This window comes from Sceloporus undulatus, chromosome 7 (assembly GCF_019175285.1).
Source record: "Sceloporus undulatus isolate JIND9_A2432 ecotype Alabama chromosome 7, SceUnd_v1.1, whole genome shotgun sequence".
NCBI lineage: Eukaryota > Metazoa > Chordata > Lepidosauria > Squamata > Phrynosomatidae > Sceloporus > Sceloporus undulatus.
In genome coordinates, this window is record NC_056528.1 from 15,401,262 (window position 1) to 15,411,404 (window position 10,143).

Genomic DNA, 10,143 nt, shown 5'->3' on the forward strand with positions numbered 1-10,143 from the left:
GTCGAAGGCTTTTATGGCCGGCCCCCATAGTTTTCTGTGGGTTTTTTTGGGCTATATGACCATGTTCTAGAAGAGTTTATTACTGATGTTTATTACTGAGCGAGAGAGAGAGAGAGAGAGAGAATGGTTTGGTCTGAGTGTTGTACTGCAATGTTGTGGTTTGAGCATTGGACTGCAATGTCAGAGATCATATTTCAAATCCCCGCACAGCCATGGAAGCAAACTAAGTAGCCTTGGGCAAGTCACACTGTCTCGGCCTTTCTGACTTATGGCAACCCTAAGGCAAACCTATCATGGGGTTTTCTTGGCAAGTTTCTTCGGAGGAGGTTTGCCATTACCATCCCCTAAAGCTTAGAGGATGGGACTTGCCCACGGTCACCTAGTGATTCGAACCCTGGCTCCCAATGTCCTGGTCCAACGCCCAAACCATTATGCAACACTAGCCCTCACACTTCATGACTGGACACGATGTGCCATTTGTCACGCTTTCCAGTTTGGCAGGCCAGTGCTGATGGTTAGGGAGGGATCGTTGTCACAGATCCTTCTGTTCAGTACAGAACAACCTCAAAACTTGAGTCACAAGCCCCAGAGGATGTCTATTATATAGGCTCACAATGGTTGCAAAATGAGCATTTTGCAACTGTGCTAGTGTAATCGGGGAAGGGAATGGAGGAAAACGTCAAACAAATGTCTACAATGGCTCCACATTTTGGAAGGCACAAAGCCACACCATCTGGTTGTTTGTCTGTTTCATGCCCACGGTACTCTGAGAATAAATATTGTGTCCATGTTTCCTGGAAATATCAATGCAAAAAACATCACAGTCGGTGTTTCACAGCTTTATGAATTGTAACTACACTACAGAAATGCAATGGACTCTTCTTGGTGAAGATGGGCATCTAGGCATGAGCATTGGTTGCTCTTGTGCTTTGGCGCTTCCCAGCCAGTGTCAGAAACAGTAACTACATTCAGTTCTTGGAAATGTAATAGTGAATACAGCCGGCCCTCCACATTTGTGGCTTTGACTTTTGCAGATTTGATTATTCACCGATTTAATCAATGTTCTCTCTAGGAATCTCTAAGTCCTCCAGAACTCAACTGGAAGTTAACCATAGAGTCATGCTGGATGACTCACAGATTCCTGCATTTGTAGGTCCTCCAGCGCGATTCTGTGGCCAGCCTTTGGCTGATGTTGACCACAGAGTTGCGCTAGAGCTAGCTGACCAAACACCCTCCTTTTCCAGGACATATCCTACACTTCAACCTTCTATCCAGGAACAATTTCAAAATACCTTCCACATTGAGCATGACTCAGAAGCACAAATTTACATTTATATTGGTGTTTTTAGGGGTTTTATTTGGTCACGTCCAACATTTTTCTTGAATGCCTTGCATTTTGGGGTGTCTTGTCCTTCTTTGCTGGAGGATATCTGGTCACCTAGAGATTCCTAAAGATTGCTAGAGAGGTGTTCTCTCAGGTTAAGAAAAACAATGGGTTTTTTGGCATTTTAATTATTTTAATTATTATTATGTAAGATTTTGGCAGGTCCACTGTACTTACTTTTGGAAAGCATTTGACAATGCATGTTTTTGTTATTTAAGTTGAATGCAAGGAAAGATGCAAACAAAGCTATTTTCTTACTTTTCAACTTGTGCCCTTGTGCTCCAAAGTGGTGCTCCCTTGCAAACTTCTCGACTCTCGTTGCTGTTTCGGCCGGAGGGGAAAGGAGGTAGAAGATCTGTTTGATATCTTCTCCAGAACCTTTTCTCTGTTGAAGGGAATGTCTCAGAAGTAAGCCAGCCAAGACGGGTGCAAAGTAGGCAGGCAAAGAGAACAGGCTGGACTGCAGATCCTATTACTACCCACCTCTTGCTCTGCCAGCTGGAAAGGTATGCAGTCATGCGCTCCTCAAATCCGCTCCCGCATGCTTTCCTCTGCACAGGGCTGAGCTTGGAAAAGTTACTTTTGGGACCACAATTCCCACAACACTCCAGCCACCAACACTGGGGAGGAGCATTTCAATGTACTCCTTTCACGTTCCAATGGGAGATTCTTCTCAGCATCTTCCTCCATCAAAGGTGGCCATGTTCTAGAAGGGTTTATTCCTGACGTTTCACCAGCAACTGTGGCTGGCATCTTTAGAGAATGCATTGCATTTAATGGCAATTTGAGCATCCACAGATTTTGGTATCTACATTCTCTGAAGATGCCAGCCACTGATGCTGGCGAAGCGTCAGGAATGAACTCTTCTAGAACGTGGCCACAGAGGCCGAAAAATCCACAAAAGAACTATAAATGCCGGCCATGAAAGCCTTCGACTTCACAAAGGTATCACTGCTTTGTGGATGTTGGATGTTATTGTACATTTCTAAGCATCTGGTTGCAAAACAATATGATGGAATAAAGATGTGTGTCGATACTGGGATGTCAAGGTTACTTCTTGTTGCTTTGCAAGCAACCTAAGATCCTTTGGTGCCAAACCATTGAAAGGATAAGGTCCCACAATACCAGAGATCCCATTTAATTTGGAGCATGTGCCTAAGGAGAGGTGGTGAAATCAAAGATCGGATACGCCACTTCTGAGTTTTGTGCCAAATCCGTAACTCTTCTTAAATATGCTGATGGGATCAATTCTCTAAAATCATCACACGATGCTCTCGAATGTCCCGCTTTGTTTTGACTGAACCCAAAGACTCCAAAGGAGGAAAAAAACAGCAAATGCAGGAGGTTTTTCACGCGACGTTTTGGCAAAACAGAAATAACGAGAAAATAAAGCAAACGTAAAGGAGACAGAAACGACACCTTTTTACTTTCAGGAACTTTAGCAAATTGCTAAAGTAACTCATTCGTTCAAGATGAAACTTCGGCTCCATCTGCACTGCAGAACGAATGCAGTTTGAGGCCGCTTTAACTGCCGTGGCTCAATGCTATGGAAGACTGGGAGTTGTGGTTTCATGAGCTATTTAGTCTTCTCTCTGGTACCACAACGAACTGAAAATCCCAGGATCCCATGGCATTTAAAGCGATGTCAAACTGCATTCATTCTGCAGTGCAGATGCAACCTTAGAGAGGAATTACATCCCTGTTGGAAACAAAACCAATTGCCAGCGGAGTTATCTTAACAAGGAAGCAATATGTTCTCTCTTATCAGCCCGAGTTTACAGTCTATACAGCTTTTTTTTGGCCAGTTAAACATTTCAAAGCCTTTTTAAAAACAGTCCTTTGCAAAACATGTTACAGTCGTCCAAAATGGATGTAATTAAGGCTTGTGTCACCGTGTCCTGATATTGGGAGCTGCACCCTCCTTTCTTTCCCCTCTATTCAATGCTAGGAAGGTTATTATAGGGAGAAAAAAATGAAATTAGGAAACGCAATGGCAATTTACCCCAGGGCTCTGAAAAGAACAGAGGGAAATTTGCTTAAGCAGCTTACACGGTAAAATTAGGGTCTATTATAAGATCTGAACATGTGTTGTTCTCGGATTTTCTGCGCCCATTTGCCGCGAACGCTTGGACTAATTAAAGAAAAAAGGCATCGCAATTTCTCCCGATTCCGGTGACGCAAAGGAAACGCGGACCAGAAAAACACCATCTCGGCAGGCCTAGATTACAGCAGCGATTTCGGCCAAGCAAGCCTTTATTGGTTCCCTTTCCCTGCTGAAGTTGCAGAACGTTAATAAAATCCATTCAATTAGCGGCTTTGCATGCCAATTTGAGCAACGATGCAGAATCCAAAGGCTCCGCACAAAGGCTATTGCTCTCTCTCTCCTGAAAGCAAAGGTATGCTCTTTGGGAAACAAAATGGCCCTTCTCTAAATCGGGGCTGAATCAATGGTGCTAAATTGACCTCGGTGGAATTTACGCTGGTTTTAACAATCCGGGCAACTTGACCCGTTCCCTCTTTTTTTGCTGCAAATTATAACCAAGTAAGCAAATTCTTAAAAGCAATGCAATTAATCATAAAAGTGCAGGATACAGAAAACAAGTCTTTCTCCGTCGCATGATGTTCATCCTCCTCCAAACACCACACTTGGAGCTTTGAGATGTTCTAGGTGGGTCTTGAGTCTGTTTTTAACTTAACTGTATTTTATGTGATTATATATTATATTGTATATATTTTATGTGATTTTATGTATAGGTGTTTGAATGTTATAATAATTTTAAAGATTTTATCTGTGAGCCGTCTCGGCTCCCCAAACTTTGGTCCTCCGAGTATTTTGGACTTCAGTTCCCAGAAGCCCCAGCCAAGTTGGCCAACCGTAAGGCGTTCTGGGGGTTGCAATCTTAAGGAACAAAGTTTGGGAACCACTGATCTAGACCAATGTAGGGTCAGTGCATAGGGTTCCCGGTCCTCAGGACCTAGAACCCTCTTTTTTGGTCTTCAAGATGGAGGAATCTCAGGATAAAACTCTGCCTTGAAAAGGGTGTGTGCATATACAGTGGGCCCTTGGTATTCGCTGGGGTTTGGTTCCAGGACTCCCTATGGATCTGTGGATGCTCAAGTCGCATTAAATACAATGGCGTAATAAAATGGTGGCCCTTCTATAAAATGGCAAAATAAAGCCTTGCTTTTGAAATTTAGGCACCCAACAACAATAGGTTGAACTTGTGTTTAATAAATTAATTTCTATGTTATGCATTTGTGCCCCTGCAAACACTAGTCTTGGATGAATTCAGACATATGGTGTGTATGTCTGGTGGCAGCAGTGTTTCCAGGTTGGTGGTGCCCAGTGATGGGATTAGACAAATGAAGTCTCACATGGGAACCATGAGGGCATCCATAAGGTCCCCACATTGAGTGCCATAGTGATAGGACAGGTGAATGACCCTCACCATCTCCACACAAATGGACGCGAAAGCAAGGCCCTGTACTTTTGCTTAGAGGGGAGATGGCACATTAGATGATTCCAGGAACTGCAGTTCCCCTTTCAGTTAAGAAATGGCTGTACATTTAAGACATGTGATGGCTGTAAAAAAAGGGTGGAGGGTGTGAATGCAGCTCATACATTGCCCATACCTGGTGTATAATATTTTCCCACAGCGCTCTGTCCGGAGATAGAGTCAACCAGCTTCCCTATTTACCTCCTCATCCCCCTGTATTTCCAACTCCATGCAAAGCACTAAATGTGGATCCATAGCTGACTTATTTTAACCCTGTGTATCATCTACTGTGAGCTGTCAGTTTTATTCCCTTCTCATTCAAGCTTCAACCCACTGCCTTCCTCCGTCTCCTTCTCTACTGCTTTCACTTTAACCACAAATGAAAAATCCAATTTTAAAAATGGTGAACAAAAAACACAAGCTTACAGTTTCAATTGTGAAAACCATAAATGGATATACCGGTTCATAAAAATGCCTTAATGCTATCCAATGGAGCTTGTGATCAATGCATCAGTGACAAATGGTTGGGGTGGAGGAAGAACAAAAAGCCATTTTAATAAAGTTCCAGGTTAAATAAGATCTTTACTTTTCTTGAAGCACCGTCAAGGACAGGTTTCTAGTTCAAGTTAAACAGGAAGGTTATACAGAGAATAGTTGTTTAAACAGAACCTATTCCAAAACCACATTCACAAGCCGCTCGGCTGATCCAACTAGCAAGATCCACCATTTATGAATCTAACCTCCACCACCTTTTTCCTACTAGTGAGGTAGTGAAAGGTTCTTTGGACCAATTCATAGTCACAACTGAAGAGGTACGCAAAAGAAAGCTTGCCTTCATATCCTTGCAGACATTCAAATACTTAAAGAGGACAACGTGTCGATTTAATACTTATTGCAAACCAATATTCACCTTCTGTTTTAAACATGCCATAATGCACTTTGAGGACAAAGAACTGGTACACCAGACAGGCTACAAAAGAGACAAAATGAGCTGTTTTCAAGATTGAGGGGAGAAGGAGAATGAGAATATCTACAACTCTTGGAAATAAGTTATGAGCCTTTATAAAAGAAGGGGCAAAGCTAGAGTCGGTATTGCTGAATACTTCCTGAAGGCTGAGAGGCTCTTCTACCCGTTGATGCGATAGTTCAGGTGGATTTCGGGTTTGATGTCGCAGACGAAGTTCAGCAGGCTGTTCAGAACCTCCTCCCTGTTCTTCTGGAAGTTGCTCTGGAGCACAACCATCTTCTCCTGGGTCTCCTTCTCCACCTCGGTGGTCGAACTACCATGAGAACCAAGAGCCTGGGGCAAAGAGGGCAATGGAGGAGAAGAGAGAAAGCATGCATCAAGACCTGAACATCTTAGGATGTGGTTACCAAAGAACACAACCAAACATAGGGAGCCATCCAACTTGTAAGGTCATCTGGAGAAGCCCTCCTGGCCTGAATCCATTGTAGCTCAAAACAGGACCTTTTATGTGTTAAAGCTGGGAATCAGGAGGCCTTCCTGATGCTGTTGGACTGCAACTTTCATCAGTTTTGGCCAGTACAGCTGATGGCGAGGAAATATGGGCAGGTGAGCATCTGAGTAGGAGACTGGAAATGACAGCCCAATCTCCAGCATCCCGTCCAGCCAAGGACTCCAGCATCCCTATTTTAAATATCTACCTATCTATAACCCTAAAGTGCCCCCAAGCCTCCTAAGGGTGCAAGAGGCAATTTTGTCACATTTTGGGCGAAGGGGAGGCCTTTGTCTAACAGGCAGTGACCCAGAAATTGATATTTTGATAACTTCCTCCTCAGAAAAGGTCTCTTCGTGATCTAAAACAGCCCAGAGAGTGGGCAGGAATGTGGCAAAATCATGCCCCATGGGTCTTGCCAACATTATGGGCAAATTAAATTTAGATATTTTGGGCTCTATGGTGTGGAGTGCAGCCCCTCCACACGGAAACTTAGGCGGGTTACAGACCACCCGTTTGAGGTGGCCTGCACCCGCCCCTTTCCCCACTGTATCGGGGCCTCAGCTGCCAGAACGACAGCCTCCGAGGCCCCAATCCACCACTTTCCAGGCCGTGGGGAAAGGGGTGTCCTTGGGGCTTCAAGCCCCAAGGACACCCAGTGACGGTGGGGAGGAGGAGAAAGGGGCCGCTCGGCCCTTTTCTCCTCTGCATCGCTGGGCGCAGCCATGTAAAGGCTGCGCCCAGCGACGCAAAGCTGGAAGGAGCTCTGAAACAGAGTGCCTTCCGGGGCTGCAGAAAGGGCGCTCTAGGCGCCTTCGCATGGCCCCACTACGTCACAACCGCGCCGCCCCATTTAGAGGCGGTGCGGTCGTGACGTCGTAATGGCGGCCCCCCTGTGGAACGGGAGCCGCCATTTTGTACGTGCTGAGCACGTACTAGGGTTGGGGGCGTCCTTTCTAACCCTAGTATGTCCTGAGCACGTACTTTTATGCCCATCTGTAACGGGCCTTACGGATCTGATGCAACCAATAGCCTCTAGCAGTTGCCCACCTTGAGCTAGAGGTTCAAATGATCTTCACGTTTGAACTTATGTGGAATACTCTTTCCTGCCTTAGCAGTTCTTATTTTCAACCCGTACTGAGATTATATAATGCTTCAATCCCACCTGGCATAATTCAAAGCACCATGTATTTCACAGTTAGGGATACAGTGGATTAGTTGCATGAGGCTTTGTATTTCATTGTCACGCTCTCCTTTGAAATCTTGAGATGTATAAAGTTTATAGGCATATAAAGTAAGACAGTAACACACCATAAAACAAAACACACAAGTTCCTCTAAGGGTCAACAAATGAAATAGAAACACAGTGTGTCTAATAGAAACAGAAAGGTTTGTCAGAAGGGCCCAGGCAAGCCTCATGGGTTATGGAGTTACTGCCTAAAAGACCCTGTTCCTTGCAGTGATGCTCAAACTTTGGTCCTCTGGATGTTTTGGACTTCAGCTCCCAGAATTCCCCAACCATCTTGGCCAACAGTCCAGCATTCTGGGAACTGAAGTCCAAAATACCTGGAGGACCAGGTTTGGGAATCCCTAAGCTCAGCCTTCTTTCCCAGAGTAGAGAGAAAGGGGAAAGAGATAATATTTACTAAGGAAGCATGTCAGCGATTCCACAAAAACCAGGGATGAAAGTAAGATAAAAACAATTAGCTGACATTCAATTTAAGAAGTAACTCACGGCTTCCTCCTTGGCTTTGAATTCCTTCTCTCTCTGGAGGCGATACTGTTCAATCTCGGCTTGGGCTTCCTCCTTCGCTTGCTTCAGCCGCCGGTTCTTTCCTATTTTTGCACAGAGACGAAAGGAAGGGAAGAGACAAAACTGTTGAGATGGCAAAGGCGTTAAGCGGCTTACCTAGGATTAAAGAATAAATCAATCCAGACAAGGACTCCGGCAGCGTTTTTGGACTTCGCTGTGAAACCTCTAGTGAACTCAAAGGCTGCCCCAGCCGTAAGTGACTGAGCTGAGACAAATCCAGGTACAAGGAGGACCTCCTGGAAAGTGGGGGGAATTGAAAATGAAACCTTTTGGACACCTTTTTGGGAATCTCTAGGTTCTCCAGTACAACTCTATGGCTGACATCCAACATACGTTGACCACAGAATGCGCTGGAACAATGCCCAGGTAAATATCTTCTCCAGGAGTCTCATCTCCGTTAATTGTCATGGCCGCATGCTATGGAATTCTGGGATTTGGAGTTTGGTGAACGGTTTAGCCTTCTCTGTGAGAGAGTCCTGGCGCCGCAACTAACTACAAACCTTGTACCACACAATCTAGGAAGTAACCCCTTGCAATAGGACTCCATTCTGGGTCAACGTGAATAAGACTGGTGTCCTGGCGGTTCCAAAAAATAGCTCCAGTCTCAACATCTTTCTCATCTTTTCCAGGCTAAAGGAGTAAGATGCACCCTAAGGCTGGAAACAAGGCAGTTTCCAGTATGTGTGTCAGCCTCACACTTCCCTATTGTTATTCCTCTTCTCCGCATGACCACAGTTCGAATCATCTTGGCACCCAGCAAGTGCCAACCCTGCTTTGCTGTTGTGTGCCTTCAAGTCGTTTCCAAAGGCAGCCCTATCATGGGGTTTTCTTGGCAAGCATCTCCAGAGGGTTTGCCAAGACCATCCTCTGAGGTTGAGAGAGTGTCATCTGCCCAAGATCTTCCAGCGGGTTTCCATGGCTGAGCCAGGATTCGAACCCCGGTCTCCAGAGTTTTAGAGATGCTTTACGTTTTTTAAAAGAACAAGGTACAAGGAAATGTGTTGTAAGTGCAGTGGGTTCTTGGTATACATTGGGGTTTGGTTCCCTGTGAATACCAAAATGAGTGCATACTCAAGTCCCATAATATACAATGGGGCATTATTAGGTCCCATTAAATGCAATGGCAAAGTAATGGTGTCCCTTACATACAATGTATAACTATAGTTACACTATAGTTTTATTTATATAAAGCTATAACTATAGTTATAATTACAGGTTATGAAACTATAGTTATAACTACAGTTATAGCTATATATGTATGTATAAACTATAACTATAGTTATAACTACAGGTGTACATAGATATACATATATATATATACTATAGTTATATCTCTCTCTCTCTCTCTCTCTCTATATATATATATATATAGTTACAGTTTATACATATATAACTTATAATTGTAACTATAGTTATAACTATAACTATAGCTATATACCGATACAGTGGGCCCTTGGTCTCCCCCTTGGATCCCCAAATCCGTGGATGTTCAAGTCCTGGGCAAAGTCACACTCTCTCAGCCTCAGAGCCAACAAGCCACACTCTCTCAGCCCCAGACTCACTCTTCCGGGCCTCGGCGACCTTCTCGGCGGCCCTCTTCTCGGCCTGCAGCAGCTGCTGGATGCCCTGCGACTGGCTGGCCATGATCGCGGCGCTCTCCCGCAGCTCCTGCCGGCGCCTGCTTCTCCGCCCGGAATGAGCTCCTGCCCTCAAGGCGGTCAGCTGACCTGTCACGTGGAGGGAGGGCTTTGGTCCCGTTTCCAAAGGTGATAGGTTAACGCGGCTTTGACGGACAGGGACCTCTCCCTATGGGAAACGTGTTATAGGAGCTCAGCACCCGCCTCGAAAGCCGATAGGCTGACGCTGGTTTTGATTGATAGGAGCCCCTCCGTACGTGGAAGTAGCGTTGAAGTCCTCTACCCGAAAGCTGATAAGCTGCCGCTAGCCTTGATTAATGGGGCTCTTAATAGGACAGCTGAGGCCCCTCCTCGA

General features: G+C 45.0%; 2 protein-coding genes across 2 annotated transcripts in view; both read right to left on the reverse strand.

The window, feature by feature from the left end:
- TMEM268 (transmembrane protein 268) overlaps positions 1-1,638 on the reverse strand; it is a 13,703-nt gene extending 12,065 nt beyond the window's left edge. The window contains exon 1 of the mRNA XM_042477810.1: positions 1,562-1,638. The gene's annotated coding sequence lies outside the window, so the exon portion shown is untranslated. The remainder of the gene's footprint in view (positions 1-1,561) is intronic.
- Positions 1,639-5,443: 3,805 nt separating this feature from the next.
- ATP6V1G1 (ATPase H+ transporting V1 subunit G1) lies at positions 5,444-9,881 on the reverse strand. The gene is made up of 3 exons (XM_042480445.1): positions 9,714-9,881; positions 8,074-8,174; positions 5,444-6,181 (listed from the first exon to the last, which is right to left on the reverse strand). Exons 1-3 carry the CDS (start codon positions 9,793-9,795, stop codon positions 6,008-6,010), a joined length of 357 nt encoding a protein of 118 aa, XP_042336379.1. The 5' UTR covers positions 9,796-9,881; the 3' UTR covers positions 5,444-6,007.
- Between the last annotated feature and the right edge of the window lie 262 nt (positions 9,882-10,143).

Coding starts and splice junctions, on each gene's coding strand:
- ATP6V1G1 (XM_042480445.1), bottom strand. CDS start 9,795: ATGGCCAGCCAGTCGCAGGGCATCCAGCAGCTGCTGCAGGCCGAGAAG. Junction 8,175..9,713: donor GGTCGCCGAGGCCCGGAAGA/GTGAGTCTGGGG, acceptor GTGCAAAAATAG/GAAAGAACCGGCGGCTGAAG. Junction 6,182..8,073: donor TCAAAGCCAAGGAGGAAGCC/GTGAGTTACTTC, acceptor TCTTTGCCCCAG/GCTCTTGGTTCTCATGGTAG.